Below are 18195 nucleotides of genomic sequence, written 5' to 3'. Positions count from 1 at the left end.
TGCCCACATTTCCCAGAGCCTTTACTGTGTCCTTTGGGCTGGTGTCCTTGGCCAGGGTGGGCAGTTTCCACCTGCCTTCTGCCCAGCTAGCTGTTGGCACAGTCTGCTGCACAGATTATGGAAAAGGCTCTGTTTAGGATGCTGAGGAAGTGCTGGTGGTGCTGCTGACCACAGAAATCCTTCTGAGTCCAGGACTGCCACTGAAGGCGAGCTTGGGTGGCATATCCCCATCTTGTTCATTGCTGCTCTGTACCCCAGCTCTGCCCCGTGGTCAGGTGCTGTCAGCACAGTGCTTCGGAGTGTCCTGGGGCTGAGGGGAGGTGGAATGAGGCTGGGGTGAGTGCCAGGAGCTGCTGGAGTCCGTGGTGTCACACACAGACGTGGACAGAGAGTGGGGCACAGTAACATCTCTGCTCACATGGTGCCAAGGAGGACACCATGAGCCCTCCCAAACCCAACCTGCTGTTCTTGTCAAGTCAGAAGTCATCTGTGGATAAACTGTCTGTGCAGCTCTGCCTGTTCCTTGTCTTGGCTCTCCATTGCACACTGATGCTCTTTCACCACCACCAGCACCCACACTCATCGTGCCCCAGCGTGGGGACAGCTCCTGATTCTGGACAGGGACACTTCTCTGCCTGCATGTCAGAGCTGCCTTGTCTGGGCTCTGACTTAGCAGAGGTATCAGAGCTGGGGGAAGGATCCAAACCACAGAGGAGCTTATGCTGATGGCTGCTGTCAGACCAGCTGCTCACTTAACTCCATATCCTACTTGCAGCCGTCCTCTCAGTCCTGTTGGGCTCACAGGAGCAGGTTGGGATGTACCTGGGTTACTGATCACTGGGTTGGGACGTGTCTGGGCTACTGATCACTGGAAAACCAGAGCCAAGGAGTGAGTATGGCATGAGACCCTTCAGTCTGGGCCACAGGGCTGGAGCAGGCTCAGTGCACGGGGCTGGAGTTAGAGCAGTTCACACAGGAGAGGAGATGCAGTTTCCTAACAGGGGGAAATGAATGTTGGAATAGTTTATCTGGAGAGCAGCTGGACTTAGCACTGCCCGAGCCTCTGGAATGAGCCCAGTTTTCTGTTCACAAGATGTGAACAGTCCAGCTGGTGGGTGTTGCTGGGCCTGTGTGTGCAGGGCTGGGACCCTGTGGTACAATGCATGTAGGGTCTGTGGCTTTGGGATCCCCTGTTGGCTGTCTGCCCTTGAGCAGAGCAGTGCCCTGGGCTGCCCAGAATGGGTGTGTCCATGCAGGGCTCAGCACTAGGACAGCAGCTTTAAGCACATAATGTGTGTCCTGTTTCAGCTCAGGCTGTGTATGCAGTGTCAGAAGGGTTTTTCTTCTGATACACAATCAGTAAAGGCTTTTCTGAAGTATTTTTTTCTCTCTCTGATGCTTCCAAGCCCAATAGCAGTGGATGCAGTCACCAAATGCACTAATGGGACACAGACCCTCTCTCTCTCTCTTATCCCTGTGCAATGACCAGGGCTGGATTTAGGGTTGGTGGAAAATCTGCCCCACTTCAAATTAGCAGTGACCCCACAGTTTTGCCACCTTTGAGACTGTGGATGAGACTATTACTGGATCCACTGGGCATCTCTCATCTGACACATATTTCTGGAACTGCAGAGGAAGAACTTTAAAGTTTGCAGTTCTTTGCCAGTCACAAGTTAATCTTCAGAGGACACAGTCTTTGGAGACATGAGGGGTTTGCTGTCTTGCTCCAGGAGTCTCTGGGCAAAACCAGTGGTTAGAGTTCAGAGCATCTGTGGTTCCTCTGTGACCTGAACTCTGCAAAGGTAAGTGAGTGTGCTGGCTGATGTCTGTTCACACACAGCCCTTACCTGGCATGAGGAAGGACCAGGGACATAGAGGGGAGAAGAAGAAAAAAATAAATCTCACCATGCCCTGTATGTGGATGAAATACATGGATGCAGATGCTCTGGTGAGGATTCAGAATAACTCCAAAGCTGGTTTAGACAGCTTCAAGCTAAATGCAGTAGGAATGAGGAAGGGACTTGTGTTTGTGAAACCAGAGGGGACTCAGTCATGATCAACTTTATTGTAGTTAGGCTTGGTCTTACTTAGGGTTGGATGAGTTCCCCATTGTCCAGAGGAGGGCATGGAGATGCTCCAAGGGCTGGAGCTCTCTCCTACAGAGAGGCTGAGAGAACTGGAGGTGTTAACCTGGAGAAGGCTCCAGGGAAGACCTCAGACCCTTCCAGTGCCTAAAGCTGGAGAAGGAGCCTTGGACAAGGGTCTGGAGTGATGGGACAAGGGGGAATGTTGTTATACTGAAGGAGGGGAGGTTTAGACTGGATATTGGGAAGTTCTTCCATGTGAAGGTGGTGAGGCCCTGGCACTGGTTGGCCAGAGAAGCTGTGGCTGCCCCATTGCTGGAAGTGTCCAGGGCCAGTCTGGACAGGTCTTGGAGCAGCCTGGTCTGGTAGGAAGTGTCCCTGCCAATGGCAGGGGATGGGATCACAGTGTTTGGGCAGGAGAGGGATGAGCAGATCTCCTGCCAGAGCTCACAGGTGTCATGGCCTGAAGGCAGGTATTCACTAGAGGTGTGGCACTGCTCGGTCAGGTGTCTCCTGCAAATGCCTGCTGCTCCTCTTCCTGCTGGAGTGTCACTTCTCTTGGCCTCTCCCTCACGGCCCCCAGGTGCATCCTTGCTCATCAGGTTCACCTGGCCTTGTGCTGTGCTGCATCACTTGTTTCTGGCTCGAGGAACAGCTTGTGTCAAAGTGCAGATGGGATGAAAAGGGACTTCAGTGGGGGAGGAAGGATGGTGGCAGCCCAGATGAGCCCTGGGTTCTTGCTTCACAGAGCTTTGTAGGGACCTGCTGCAGTGTGAGCAAAGGGGAGCACGGACAGGGAGGTCCTGGTGCCATGGTCCGTGCATGGCACCGACCACAGCCGTGCACCCAGCGGGCTCCAGTGCTCAGTGAGGGCAGAGCATGCCAGAGCTGACCACGGGAAGCCTGCCTTGGAGTGAGAAGTGAAGAGAAGTGCAGGAAGGGGCTGCAGCAATGCTGGGATGGCTGTGGTTGCAGGCAGTGACTGGAGGTGTTCCAGCAGCAGAGATGGGACTGAAGGGAGCCAGAGCAAAGAGTAAAGGGAGCAGGCTAAAGGGAAAAGTTCTGCTCCTCTCTGGGGGGCTCTTGGGGGGTTCTCCAGCTTGCTGAGGGCCATGAGTCTGCCGTGGGATGTAGTGCTGGAGAGCAGATGGCAGCATGTCCTCAGCAGGGGAGGCTGAGCAGGATGGGCCGGTCACACTGAGCATGGAGCTGGGAGCTCAGGCTCTGGATGGTTTTGGTGGCACTGCTGCTGGTCAGTTCTCTTCAGCCCGAGGAGCAGCTGCGTGGTCTGACACGTGTGCTGGGGCCAGTGCCAGTGTGAGTCGTCTTCCTGCTCCTGCTTGTGCAGCATCACTCCTGCATCTCCTGCAGGGAAAGTGCTGCTGGGAGGCGCTGCTTGGTTGATGCTCCTGTTTGCTCTGAGGTGGTGAGGGTCCAGCTGTCCCTGGGCTGAGTTCTGTGTGCTGGCACCAACTCCTGGCTCCACAGCTCTGGCCAGGGAGCTGTTGGGGCACAGAGTGTGGCAGCGTGCCCGTCCCTGGGGCTCAGTGCCAGGTGGGCTGGTGGGAGGGAGCCTGTGCTGGCCTCAGCCCCTCCCAGCGTTGGGATGGCAGGGGCTGGTGCTGGGGCAGCTGGGGGCCTTGGCCGTGTTCAGGCTGGCATCTCTGGAGCCGTGGCCGGAGCACTGGCCCGAGGCAGGCGGTGCAGAGCCGCTGCCGGTGCCCGCCGCGGTGGCACTGCCCCCCCGCCAACCCCGTGCCCCCCGATGCTCTGCCTCTGCAGAGTGAGGGATTGGCTCCCCCAGGCCGGGGTTGCTGAGCCTGCTGTGATCATGTCACGTCGGGCTCCGTCGATGTTAACATCTCATTATCTTTGTTACTGTAATTACATTATCCGCTGCTTTATGCAGAATTATTCTCCGAGGACTAATTGATGGATCCATGTTTAATTCATTAATCATTAGCATCAAATTCGACAATTACAGTGCACACTGATTGTGGAATTTCAAATGTAATGAGGGAAGAATTAACAAAGAAAAGGGAAAACCTGTTTCCCTGGCACACCGCTGCTCGCCGTGGGGGACAATGACATTGAGGGAAGAAGAGCAGTGAGAGCAGGGTGGTGCAGGTCATGGCAGACAGGAGGCTGCTGGATCATCTCCTGCCTTTCTCCTGGTTGCGGTTGCACGACAGATTCTTCAGGTCGGAGCAGGGTCATTTATCTACAGAAGATTGGAAATTGGGGACTCAGGAGGGAAAGCTCAGCTCTGACTTCTGAAAGTTGATTTTGCTTCCCCCCCCCCCCAGCAGCAGCTCGTGTCACCCTGCCCTGGCATGTGTCCAGGAACATCCCAAGTTACACCTGTGCTCCACACTCTGCAGGGAGGGCTGGGTGGGTTTTGTTGTCGCTGGGATTTGCCCGTGGTGCCGAGGCTGCTCTGTGCCGTGCACAGTGTCTGCTCGGGGCAGGGTCCTGTCGGCCGTGCTCTTCATTGTGGTGAAAACCCTGGGAGCTGGGCAGCAGAGTGAAAGGCAGAGCAGGGCCCCCCGTGCCTCCCCTCAGCCTGAGCTTGTGCCCGGGGTGGGGGCAGTGCCCGTGCACAGCTGGTTCAGTGCCAGCTGTGGGGACACTCCCTCCCTTCCTCCCTCCCTGCAGCTGCGATTTCAGCTTGCTCACTTGGCTTTCTGGAGTCTGACTGTGAAAGTCCAATGTCAGTCACTGCTGGTCAGCCAAGGGCCAGGGCAGGGGCTGGAAGTGGATGATCTTTGAGGTCACTTCCAACCCAAGCCAGTCTGGGATTCTGTAACTCGGACCTGGGGATGCCAAGCTGGAAGGAAGGGGGTGAAGGTCTGTCTATTCCTCTGTGTGGGACTTCTGCCCTTCCCAGTAATATGTTAAAGGGTTGTTTGTAGTCTGAAGATGAAGCTGAGATGAGAGATTTACTAAAATTTATCTGTAATTAATATTTTGAATAATGAATCATGTATAAAATACTGCAAATTCATATGTATATTATAAATATTATACATTCACCAATACAGTCATACAGTAACCTCTTACGAATGTTTATCTGCATGTCTGAAGGTGGAGGATGAATCCAAATGTGAGGCTTGAGCTGTTAAAGTTTTGCATTGAAGCTAGAAATTGTCAGGGCTCTGTGGGAAGAGGAGGAATGTGACTGCAGCCGAGTGGGATGACACAAGGTGGGACAGGACCAGCAATCCCTGGTGCCTGGTTCTAGTGCTGGACAGGAGGCTGGAGGGCTGAGGTTCTGCTGGGTCAGGATGGCTCCTGCTCGTGGAACAAGCAGCTCCAGAGCCGTGCAGGCAGGGAGAGGTTCATGGAGGGCACTGGAGCACGAAGGGAACTGCTGCTGCCTCTTCCCTCCACAGCCCAGCTCTACCTGCCCTCCCCAGTGGAAAAGCAGAGATTGATTTCCTCCGACCCAACAGTATAATCACTAACCATAATTAGAGATAATTGCTGGGAGTTGATACTTACTCCTTACCAGATCACTAAGGAGCCTGCAGTGCAGGGCTGAGCTGGGAGAAGGCCTTGGAGAAAGGAAGGAGGAGAGGAGCAGGGAGAGAGAGGCACGAGGCAGCAGAGTGCCATGGTGATCAGAGCCCTGCCCAGGGCTGGCCAAGGTGTCCGGGGCAGCCAGGTGGGCATGGGGCAGATAGCCAGGCCTGGGGGCTATGGCTGAAGCTCTCAGCATTCTGAATTCTGGAGCATCTGGCTCAGGTGCTTTGCATGGGGCACCTGGAAAAGCTGCAAGGGTGTAATTAGTGGCCACCTGTTAAAATCTCAGTGTAAATAACTTGCCTGGTGCTGCCAGGGAGGACTGGGCTGGAGGGTTGGCCAGTGTTCTCCAAGGTGGACTGAGAGCCTTCTCCAGCAAACCAGGCTTGTGCTGCAGGAGGGAGAGGGGCCAGGAGGCCACAAAGTCCTGCTGCTCTTTGGTGTCACACAGCCCCAGCTCATCCCTGATGCAGGCACTGGCTCCAGGGGTGAATCTGCCTGGAGCTGCCTCTGCCATCAGCACCCAGGCCCTTTGCCTGGGGTCTGCACTCTGCTGCTGGACTAGGAGGTGTCCCAGAGGAGCATGGAAAAGCTCCTCACTAGCAGGCAAGGGGCAGAGGCATCCTGTTCTCCAAACAGAGCAGGGCTTGCTCCATCCCCTTGAGTCTGTGCACCCCAGGAGATTGTGCTGCTGCACACCAAGTAGCCTTTATGGACAAAGCAGGCAGGGCTGATGAAGCCTTGTATGAGGGAATGGCTTTAGAAACCGCAGTTGTGGAGGAAAGTTCAGCAATTCCAGCGTCCCCAGAGAGCCCTTCCCTGGCTGCACTTGGGAGCTGGGGGCAGGGGGTGTTCTTCATCAGTCACTGCAGTGCTGGTCCGGGTCCTCAGTCCTCAGCAAGCCCAGGAAGCTCTGGCTCTGATTCCTCTCCTCCTGCAGTTCTGTCTCAGACCCAGGTTCCTGCTCCCTGTGCACACAAACAGGGATCCACGTCGGTGCTGCCTTCATGAGTGTCCACCTCCCTCTGCCACCTGAGATCCCAGGCATCTGTTCTGGGTTGTGGCTTTTATCTACACAGTTTCTGGCAGATTTCCTGCAGCTTGTGATTCCAGGTTTCTGCAGGAACCCTAAGTGACACCTCTCTTCACAGTAACAGACCAGGAGAGTGATCTGGAGCACAGACCATGCTTCCTTCATCAGCTTCTGCTGCTCATTCCCAGCACCTTGCTTTTCTGACATAATTCTTTGTAACGTGTTGGAGAGTAAGTGATGTTAATGTAGTAAAGTCACTGAGGGACTTTATGAAGTTGCACTAAAGCTTCTTTGGACTTTGTGAGTTCTGGTTCCAGACAGCAGAGCAGCTCCCAGGGAGAACACCGCTGTTACCCCCACCTCAGCCAGTCACCAAACTAAATTCAGTGGTGCCTTATGTAAAAGTAACTTGGTAATTTTGCTGGTGTTCAGGCAGAGTAAAATTCAGATCAGAAATAGAGTATTAAACACACACATACACAGACACATGCACACAAAAAGATACCTGAGCCAATTTCGCCAAGCTGGAAGCAATTACGTGCCAGATCTTTTGGGAGAAAGATTTTAAACAGGAGACAGAAAAAAGTGGAGTAATTAGGAGTTTTAAAAGAATATTTTACTGGATAGCAGAAAGTTAAAAGGAAGGTGGTGCTGCTTAAAAATATGTCAGTTTTGGTGGAGAGGAGAGGTGAACTGTTCACTCTCTGCCCCAATAGTGAGGAGGGGCAGGAGCGGGTGGAGGGAGCTGTGGTTTGTGCTGCTGTGGTTTGTGCTGCTGTATCTGTGTGTGTATGAAAAGTGATGATAAAATTAACACGATAAAGGAATGGGTCAGTGCTGAGCAGGAGTTGGAAGCTGAGCTGGGTGGAGGCTGGTGGCACTGGTGTGGCCTGGCACAGCCAGCTGGAGCTGTGCTGGAGGCTCCTGCTGCCATTCCCGTGCCAGCATCCCGGCCCAACATCCGCCAGCAGTGATTAATTGTGAGCAGCCTTCAAAGTGACCCTCCTGGCTTCATGGGAAGTATTCCAGCTCCTTGTGTTCCCAGACTCACTGTGGCTGCAGCCACACAAAGGGCTGCACGGGGGAGTCTCACGCTGCCCAGATCACACTCCGTGCCCACCGGGTCTGGGGAGGAGCTTAAACAACATTTCACAAATGATGGTGATGAGGAATTCAACAACAAAGTCACTGATGAAGGTGGAGCACCAGCACAGCACAACTGCTCGGGAAAAGCCCCCATCTCCTCTGCGGGGACAGGGCTGTCCCAGCTGACAGGGACAGCAGCACTGCCCACCCCATGGAGAGCTTCCCATTTTGGGGACATCTGCACAAGTCTGCCGCTTCACCTCTGTTCCCTTCTCCCGGAGGAAAACCTCTCTCATGGCTCTCACAGCTGCTTTACTTGGCAAAAACTCAACTCCTGTGTCTCCTGCTCCAGGTGTGAGCCCAGGGCAGCTCCCGTGCCCTCCCTGGTGCTCTCTGTGCTGGTCTCCACAGCCTGGTGTGGATGTGCAGCGTGGTCTCCTTCATCACCATCCCATGCCAAAGACTCATTTGCCCAGCTGGGTGAGTGGCTGCTCGGGTTTCACCCTGGCAGTTGTTCAGCTGAGACTCAGGAGCACAGTCACTGCTCATGTGCCTCACCACATCTCTAAATCCTCAACTATTACATGTTCCGTGGAGTTTCCACATAACAAGTAACAGTGATGGGTCCAGTACTGGGAGCTCATTTCCCACCTTGGCTGGCACAGGAGCCTGCACTGCCATGGCTGCATGAGGGGATGCAGAACAGGAACCACTGGAGTTAAAGACAGTGAAAAGGTTTTTTTCAAGTTTATTAGGAACTAATGAATCCTAACCCCAGCATTCTTTCATTACTGTATGGGAATAATAGAATGGTTAATAAGGAAAAAAAGCAAAGTGTTCAGTGAACGCTTGTATTGGTGTTTGGGAAGAGGCAAGATGATGTATCTCAGCACAGAATGATGAATTCTTCATACTCCAGCTGTAATTAGGCAGCAAATTAAACAGCAGGTAGGAGATGTGGACATGTTGGAATCAGCAAGGCTGAATTATGTCATTCAAGAATTGTCGAAGATGTGGTCAAGGTCTTTTTCACGTGTGGATGGTAGCAGTCGGTTTTGGGGTTTAGAGGACTTCCACAGGGCTCAGGTTAATGGATTCATGTGTCCACGGGAGGAGATAAGAAATGATGGACAGGAAAGGCTGTAAAAGCCAGGAACTGCTCTCAGAATCACCAGTAGGAAGATTCAACGACCTCAGTAGATTTGCTTATTGGAGAAAAGGTTAAGAGGTAATTTTAACACCATCTGCAAATACCTGTATAGGAAGAGAAATTGGTGAGAGAGCTCTTTCTCAGATAAAATGTAGCAGATCCAGTGACAGTGGCAGAAGGAAGACAACTCAGGCCAGAACGAAGGCCCAGATTTCAGCAGTGAAGGCAATTAACCACTGGAACCACTTACCCGGTGTCACTGTGATCTCTGGCACTGGCAACGTTCAAGTCAGGATCACATTTCCTGACAGATCCGTCACTGTTCAGGCAGGAGTGACGGAGGGGCAGACCTGAGATGTGACTTTGTGCTGTGCAGCAGAGCTTGAGCAGTCTGGGGGCTCCTTTGGCCCCTCCCTGGCTCCAGGTCTGCCATTGCTCTCCCAGGCATCTGCCTCTTTCTTGCAGAGCTCGTCCTCCCTGGCCATGGAGCAGCTCCGTGGGTGGATGTGGGTGCCTGAGCTGGCAGTGTGGGCTCTCTGTGGGTGCAGAGCTCAGGCTCTCAGATGGGGTGGGGCCACTCCCAGGCTTCTCCAGGCTGCTGGGCCCTTGAAGGCTGTACAGGAGTTGGTCACCCTCTAAACCAGAGATGAACTGGTGTGCTGGCTGGAGAAGCATTGGCTCATCCTCTGTGTCCTGGAGCTGTGGCTGGGGAATGGGAAGTGTCATGGCCAGCCCTCCCTGTCCTGCTGCCACGGCCAGCCCAGCTCTCAGTTGTCCCAGAGACACTGGCGCCATGCAGAGTTTTTTGTCCTGATTGTTTGTACCCAGCACAAGTCAGCTTTGGTAGGAGCTGGGGTGTCACTGAGTTACTTGGCACATGCAGATGTCCAAGCCCATGCTCTGCAAGGGCAGCACTGAGAGACAGGGAGATTCCCTGTGTCAGAGCATCTGTGAGGCCCAGTGCAAGGCAATGGCTCCTGCTGTGTGCAAGCTGCCACATCCTGATGGCCCTGCCACGGAGCTGGGCTGGGAAACCTCCGTCGGCCACAGCTCGGATCAGTGATTCCACACAGAGCTGTCAGCAGAGCTGGGAAGAGCACCTGTCTGTCTGTCTGTCTGTCTGTCTGTCTGTCACCCCAGGACGTGCCCCACCACGCCTGGGAGCTGTCTGGGTGCTCTGCATGGTGGCCAGCTCCCAAGGAGAATGCAGGGGTTGGTGTCTCTGAAATGACATTAGTGCATCCTGGGGCTCCTGGCTGGTCAGAGCCAGCCCATATGTTTTGGGCTCATGGAAGTTGTTCAGGAGGAAGCACCCAAAAGTGTCCAGGTAACAGCATGCAGTGCTTCATTTAGAAACCCAGCCTGACAGAGACTCCTGCCTCTGGACTGGCTCTGGGGCACAGGTGGCTCTGGGAGCAGCAGCCACAGGAGCTGCCAGGATGACCACCTTCCTGCCATGGCAGCTGCTGGCCCTTTGGCATGGGGGTCAGTTATGTCCTCCCCAGCAGGATTTTCACAGGCAGGCAGCTCTACCAGGCTCCTTGGCTCTCACCTCCCTTCAACAACTGGCTGGGTTCTGGGAGTGGAGGTTTCCCTCTAGCTGGATTTGTGTTCTAGTCCAGCTCAGGGTCCTGAGTAGCCTCAGCTTTTGGGGAGGCTTTGAGCCCTGTTCATCTGCAGGCTCCAGCCAGGCTCTGTGTAAGGTGACTCACAATAATCCTGGTCTTTATTTGGAATAAATGATGACGTGTTGGCAACAAGTGGTTGAGGGGCAGAGTGACTGATGAGTCCTGGGGGCACCATTTGGCAGACAGTCAATAGCATTCATCTGCACTGTGCTGTTGGCTCTGCAGCACCAGAGAAAACAGGGTTTGCTCCATGCCAGGGTGTCCTCATCCATTCTGGAGCACCTCCATCACCCCCTTGAGCCACACTCTGCCTGTGAGAGAGCAGGGCCTGTCCTGTACTTGGCCATAAACCCAGAGCGATCCCAAAAGTGCTCTCCAGCTGGTGCCTCTTTAAAATTCAGCACAGCCCATTCCCTGTGCCAAAGTTGGTTTCCTCCACACTTTAAGGGCCTGACAGCAGCATCCAGCATAATGTCACCAGGAAATTTCTCCAGACCATACTTTATTTTGCCAAATTGCTCTTGAAAATATTAAAGAGATCCTAAAAAGATCCTCAAGTGACTGCAAATTATCTCCTTCCCAACTAGTGGTGCCCTTTTGGCTAACTCCCCTTTATCCTGTACCCTCAGCAGCCACACCTTAATGAAGAATTCCCAGTTTGCTCTGATCCAGGTGTTTCACCAAAGCATCTAGGCTGCCATGTTATGGCTGGGAAAAGGCCATTCTGGGTTTAGGTAGTTTTCCTTCCAGTGCCACATCATCAGCTGGGCTCTACTGAAAAGGCATCATGGAGCCATGTGAGTCTTTTTAGGGGGATTGAGGGAACAGTGACTGGGAGAGGGATTGGGGAGCTGTCAGCAGTTTGGGGGTTCAGTTCCTGCAAGTGATCGCCTGTCACTTACCTGGTTTACAGGGAGCATGTCCAGCAGCTGCCAGGGACAAAGGGATGCAGTTCCTGAGAGCTCTGGCCTTACTGGGAGCACCCAGCAGTTCCCTCAGAGAAGCTGGAGCTGCACAGCACGAGGTGTGGGAGCGAGCTAGTGGCTGGGCTGTGGGGGGCTTCCCCCACGGCTGGGTGACTCCAGGCAGCTGAGTGAGGTGCAGGGAGCTTGGAGAGGCTGCAGAGGCTGATGGAAGCTGTTCCTTCTTTCAAAATGAAACATCGGCATTTGTGGCAGCCTGTGCTGCTCCTCAGAAGTGTGATGAAAAGGCAAGGTGGGCTGGGGCTCCTGGCCTTGCTTGGTGGGTGTGCAGGGGTCAGATCTGCACTCCCTAGGGCCCTGCAGGAGGAGCTTCTCCCAGTCCCTCTGTTTCTGCTCTCCCTTCTTCACCTTCGCCTGCTCCGTGGCTGTGGCCATAACCAGGACTGGGGGCGCTGGGGGCTTGGTGCTGGTGGACACTGTCAGAGCATCCCATCCCATCCCATCCCAGCCCATCCCAGCCCATCCCAGCCCATCCCATCCCAGCAGCTCCATTCCCAGGACCCAGCCCACCCCAGTCCCAGGAGAGCAGCTCTGTCCCTGCTCCAGCAGCAGCAGGCTCCCTCCCACGAGGAGGCAGAGAGGAGATGGATGCAGCAGTCAGGAGCAGAGCGCCAGCTAATTACCCTTCCGAGTGTGTCTTGTAAATTAAGGGCTAATTAGAGGCAAAGTCAGTGTCATGGTTTTACACGTGTTTCTGTGGCGCTGAACAAGGGGAGGGAGGGGGAACATGCAGCAGCAAGGCTGGAGGCAGGAGACGTGGTGGGGCTCTGCAAGGAAGGTCCTGGCAGCCTGGGGTCAGGGTCCTGGGAGCACAGGGTGCAGGGCAGTTTGGGGTGCAGGGTCCTGGCAGCTCAGGGGTGCAGGGCAGTCTGGGGTGCAGAGTCCTCGCAGCTCAGGGGTGCAGGGCAGTTTGGGGTGCAGGGTCCTGGCAGCTCAGGTGCAGGGCTCTCCATAGGCATCGCTGGCAGGCAGGACCTGCAGGCCAGGCTCACAGCTCTGCAGGGAAAAGTCCAGGATGAGAACAGGGAAGAGGAGGGTGGGAGGGACCCGCCATGCTGGTGATGGAGTGGTGGCGATGATGATGATGATGATGATGATGCTGGTGGTGGTGGTGGTGATGGTGGTGGTGATGGTGGATGGAGGCATGCCTGGTGCAGGGCTGGGGGCCACATCACCCCTCCTTTCAGCACTTGCCTTTGGAGGGGGTGTTTGGGCTCCTGAGCTGTCCTGTCAGGCACTCATCAGCCCTGGCTGTGCCTGGGCACATCTGAATAGCATCCCTTGGGTTTTCATGGAAACAGCAGGGACAGAAACATACATTGATGTGCGAACTCTGGGGCTTCACATGGGATTCTGTGGGGCTCTGCTCTTTGTAGAAGGTGGCACAGCACAGGGATAGGTTGTCCAGGGAGGTTATGCCATCTCCCTCCTTAGAGATGCTCCAAACTCATCAGAAACAGTCCAGGGCCACTGGCTCTGGGGGCTCTGCTTGAGCCAGGCTCTACAGGATGATGCCAGAGCTCCCTTCCACCTTAGCCATGCTGAGATCCATGGGAGCCAAGTGAGTCTGGTTTCACACAGGAAGACAGGTGAGCTGTCCTGGGTGTAGCAGCTCCCACTGAGGACCTGCTTCCACAGATGTTCATTTGCTTCCGTGGAAGGCTCCCACTTGCACCAGGCCCGTCGGGCCAAGGGCTCGGTGCCTCGCAGCCCAGCTTCATCATGACTGCAGGGCTGGAGCTGTGGGTGAGCAGCATCTGGAGCTGTTCTGTGGCCCTGCCCTGGGCCATGGCCAGGTGGGCTGCACTGAGAGTCCCAGCTCAGTGTCTGTGCCTCCAGGCAGGGAAGGAGGAGATGTAGCTTTGGAGTAGGGCCGGGGCCCCTTCTCTCAGCCCTGAGCTCCCAGAGCATTTGCTCCACAGTGGCTGGAGCAGAATGGCCTGAGGGGAGCGTGGGAGGGGGCTGGTGGTGGGCAGGTGCAGTGGGATCCCTCGGGCCAGTGTCCTCCTCTGTGGCAGAATGCCTCCACACTGAAGGGGAGGGTGTGAGCTCTCTGTCAGAACCATTTTATTTGCTATTCTGGACGTTTTGGGTATTCCTATAATCCAGGAACACTTGACCCATTTTGCATCACTGAGTGATCTTTGGCAGCCTCTAGTCCCAAAAGCACTCCTCTCTTGGGGGTTCAGGTTCCTGGGCTCAGCCGCAGCAGTTTTGAGCTAGTGGGAAAGGGAACTCCCACCTGCCATCCCCACCTTACAGACATCTGTTCCCCTGCTTGTTTCTTTGACACCCTCCATGTGATTTCACACTCTCTCCCAGTGCCCCCAGCATGGCTGGATTTCCTGCCAGGGACACAGAAGAAAGTGAAGTTGAGAGATGAAAGTGGGTGTGCTGATTGTGGGGTGGGTTTGGCTATGCCCAGGTGCCAGAGGCTGTAGTGAAAATCACGACCATGAACTCTAGCTGTGGGGAAGCTGCGTGCCAGAATCTCCAGCTGTGCATCTCAGGGTGCTACACTGCAACCCCCTCAGCTGGGGGACCCTCGGGGAAGTGGGGTGTGCTGGGCTCTTCCGTCAGCAGCCTTTGGGAGAGGAGAGCCAGAGAGAGCCTGTGCTCGTGGGGCCAGCCGAGGAGCAGGCACGGGACAGCTTTGCCTTCTCCCACGGTGCTTCCAGGCAGCATTCAGTCCGTGCTCTGTTCACGTCTCTTGCAGGCGCTCCCCACTCGACCAGCAGCACCTCCCTGCACTCGGAGCGCTCCATCAGTGGCATCAACCTGGTTGGGTTCAGCTCCAAGCCGGACGGGATGCACCAGCGCTCCTACTCCGTCTCCAGTGCGGACCAGTGGAACGAGGCCGTGGCTATCCCCGGCAGCTGCCCCAACCCCTGTGAGTAGTAGCCCTTCTGAGTTCTCCCCTCAGCCTCACGCGTGTCAGACACAGCTTCTGCGCCTCCTCGGGGCTGTCCCCCGTGGTGAGGGTCAGCTGGCAGTGTCCCAGCCAGGGAAGAAGCTGTCCTGCAAGGCTCCAGCCAAGGGACACTGCTCTGCAGCAGGATGGCTCCGAGCCCTCTGCTCTGACCTTACTGTGAGCTCTCCGTGCTGGGGTACCACTGCTTTCCCCCATCACTGCACCTTGCTGCACCCCCATCTCCCAGATTTCGGGGCAGTTGAAGGAACAGGAGTGATTCCTGTCTCTGGAGCACACACTGAGCACGGCCCGCCCCCTCCCCCCACGCTCACTCGCTCTCAGTGATGTTTCAGGACAGTTGAGTGAATTAAAATAATTCATACATTTCCCAACGTAGCCACTTTGCCGAATTGGAAAATAAATGCTTTTGTGCTGCATTCATCACTCCTTCGTTCCTGGCTCTGCCGCCGCACTAAAAAAGCAGTTAAATGCACATCAAGAGTGGAGGAGCCATTTCCATGCCTGCTCGCCCCTTGTAGTTCTCATTAGCGCGGCAGCCGCCCCCCCGCCCGCTCCCAGGGGCTTTCGCAGTTTAAAGGAGCCTCTTTATGATCATTACCGGAGTCCGACTGTGCGGGCGCCATTTGCAGCTGAGGAGGCTCCTCATTTGTAACTGTGAAAAACTATCAATTTCAGCGCGCCTGATGCAGCGGCTCCATCATTGGCCCCATCAGCTCCCTGCTGGAAGCGAATTAATCAGACTGTTACTGCTGATGGGGCAGCGCGGGCGAGGGGAGCGCAGGGGCAGCGTGAGCGGGGCTGTGCCGGGAGCCCCGGGCTGGGACACGGGGACAGCGGGGCAGCCCAGCCCGGGGAAGGGCATTGCGAGGGGCTCTGGGCACGGGTGTGCCTGCTCGTCCCCGTGCTGGAGAGGCTCCCACTGCAGGCAGCCCCTTGCCCCTTGCCCGGCAGCCGGAGCTCCGAGCCCTGGCATGCCCAGCAGCAGCTCCAGTGCCCTCCTGCAGCAGTGTGCGGGGCACACACCTTGGCACACATCGGTTCTGTGGCACCAGCCCGCTGCAGAGCACCTCCTTGCCCCAGTTCCCTCCTGCCCCAGGTCATGGCAGGTCTCATCCTTCCTCCTCTGCAGAGCTGGGGGCTGCCGCAGCCATGCTGTGTGTTGCCCTGGGTGGCACAGGAGAGCCAGCCGGCCCATGCCCCCATCCCTCTGTCCCCTGTCCTGCCCCTTCTGCTCTCCATCCCTCTGCTCCCTGTCCTTCTGTTCCTGTCCGTGGAGGAGCTGTCCATGTTCACAGCCCCTGGACAAGTCTGCCTCTTCTGTGCACAGTAACTGAAGACTCAGATGGGAGCTGATCTGCACACTCTGTAGCAGGAAAAGGAATAATGTTTTTAAACTAAAACTGGATGGGTTTCGACTAGATATAGGGAAGAAGTGTTTTATTGAGAGGGTGGTGAGGCGAGAGGGTGCCCAGAGAAGCTGTGGCTTCCCCATCCCTGGACGTGTCCAAGGCCAGGTTGGACAGGGCTTGGAGCAGCCTGGGATAGTGGAAGGTGTCCTTGCCCATGGCAGGGGTGGGATTGGGTGAGCTTTGGTCCCTTCCAACCCACACCATTCTGTGATTCTGTACTGCTGCTCCTGCCAGTGACATGGAGGAGTGAGATGGTGTCTCAGTGCTCAGTGTTGTCCTGTGTGCTGCTGGCTGCTCACCCATTCTCAGGTCCCTCTGCCCTGTGCTGGACCCCAGGCCCTGTGTTAGTGCTCCACAGACTCAGCACAGGGCCAGCTGTTCTGCAGGGCCCACAGCACATCATGGGTCCCAGGCAGTTCCCAGGGCTGCATCCCTGCTCTGTGTGCCCCACAGCCCAGCTGACAGAAGTGGATTCCCAGTGTCATGAGGGAGGGGGCGTTTGTTGGGTGGGCAGCATTTTCCACATGGCAGGGTGTGCTGAGCTGGGCAGCACAACCACCCCTCCATCAAGGAGCTGAGCTAAGCTGAGCTGAGTCCTGCACCACACCTGAGCCCAGCTCTGCCAGAGGCCAGGCTCTCTGCTGTGTTCCCAGTTCTGCATGGCAGGGCAGGTGAGGAATTTTCCTGTGCTCAGAGCTGATTTTGGGCATATAGCAAGGCTGTAGGCTGCCATCCCAGTTCCTGGGGACAGGCTGTCTGCTCTGGCTGTGCCCTGGAGAGTACATGGAAGAGCAATGGGATGGGGCCATACGGTCATATAGACATGCTCCAGCACATTCTGTATCTGCCCCTTTTGCAGGAGCTCTGCAGCCCACCTGTGGGGTTCCAGGGTGCCCCCTAAGGCTGACTGGTTTGGAGAAGGGCCCAGGAGGTCCCAGGTGTGCCTGTGAAAGGTTCCCTTGGTGACATGGGGCTCTAGGAGTCCTTGGGTGAGGGGTTCAGTTGTCCTACTGGGGAAGGAGAGTGAGCAATGTCTGATCCAGCACAGGGAGTGTGTTCCATGTGCTGCCCCTACCCCATTGCCATCCTGTCCCCATCCCACGGGGGCCCTGCGAGTCCCCAACTCTGGTGTTGGCTGCTGGGCAGTAAGAGCAGGGACGTGGGTGATGATCCCTCAGGATTTGCCTGGCTCATGGCAGGCCACAGGAGGGGGAGTGCAGAAATGTGTGACCCCTCTCGCTGAGCCTGGAGCGGGGCAGGGTGCCAGAGGTGTGGGATTTGGCCCAGGGAGCATCCTGGTGAGCAGGTGGGCAGCAGAGGGAGGATGGAGGCACCACATGTAGCCACTGATGAGAAAGTTCAGGTCCCCTGTGACATATGGCTGGGAGCTGAAGGTGCTTCACACCTGCTCTAAGCACGGTCCTGTAGCATGATCAGTAATTTATATTTAGAAAACTGGAGTCTGATTTTATTAGATTTATCTCTCTTAATTGTCAAGGGTGAGCTATTTCCCCATGGATAAATAGCAGCAGAAACACCCTACTGGTGTGTGTCAGTGCAGGAGAAAGCAGAGCTGGGAGAGCTCCAATGCTGCAGCCTCGCTGGGCTGTGTGAGGGGAGCACCAGCTGCACCTCGATCCCTGCCTGGGGCAGCTCTGGCCTGTGCCCCTCTGTGCCTCTCTCCACCCCACTGCTGGTGTTTGTCGAGGCAGACCAAACCCCATAAACCAGTCTGACAAACCAGGAGGAGCCGAGGGAGCACAGGACGGGCTGGGGCGGGAGCAAGGCTTGGCAGGTCCCTGCCGTCCCACTGCTGGAGCTGCTGCCCTTGTGCAGTGCTGTGATTCCTGTCTTAATTCCAGGTGCCACAGAGCATGGAAGTGGGAGGTCAGGACTTGATGGGAGACACTGGACTGTGGCACAGGGGACGGCAGGCTGCCTGGGGCAGAGGGTGCTGGGCACGGAGCTGCCACCTCTGCCCTGGGGGTGGTGGACACTGGAGCAGCAGGAGTGGATTTAGGAGAGGGTTAACAGTGCAGCGAGGGCTCCTGCGCCTCGTTGCCTTCCCCGGAGTCTGCATTTTTATGCTGATTGGAAGCCTGCGCTGTGTGTGCTGCTGAAATTGAATGTCAGGCTTTTGATTTTGTTGCTGGTCTCTAATGAAATTTGACATTTAATGGTGAGTGCAGCGGCAGCGTGTGTGTGTGTGATCGGAGCTTGATTAGCGCACTCTAATTGACAGTAATTAGGCAGCTCCCTGATTGTTTCTAATTCTGCTATTAATTGTAAGGAACAGTATGATTGAGGATAAATTTGGTGCGTTGCTGCTGGGGATGCAGCTTCTTCAGCTCCGTATCGGAAGCCTATT

At 55.7% G+C, this 18195-nt stretch overlaps 1 protein-coding gene across 2 annotated transcripts in view; it reads left to right on the top strand.

Moving 5' to 3' along the window:
* Positions 1-18195, top strand: part of AGAP3 (ArfGAP with GTPase domain, ankyrin repeat and PH domain 3) — a 102725-nt gene that overhangs the window by 69432 nt on the left and 15098 nt on the right. For both annotated transcript variants that reach the window (XM_088172485.1, XM_088172416.1), the window contains exon 12: positions 14203-14376. In XM_088172485.1, the coding sequence (XP_088028611.1) occupies positions 14203-14376 (174 nt within the window). The remainder of the gene's footprint in view (positions 1-14202; positions 14377-18195) is intronic.

The sequence above is a fragment of the Sturnus vulgaris genome, chromosome 1 (assembly GCF_052056855.1).
Source record: "Sturnus vulgaris isolate bStuVul1 chromosome 1, bStuVul1.hap1, whole genome shotgun sequence".
NCBI classification, from domain to species: domain Eukaryota; kingdom Metazoa; phylum Chordata; class Aves; order Passeriformes; family Sturnidae; genus Sturnus; species Sturnus vulgaris.
This window is presented reverse-complemented; position numbering and strand designations above follow the sequence as displayed.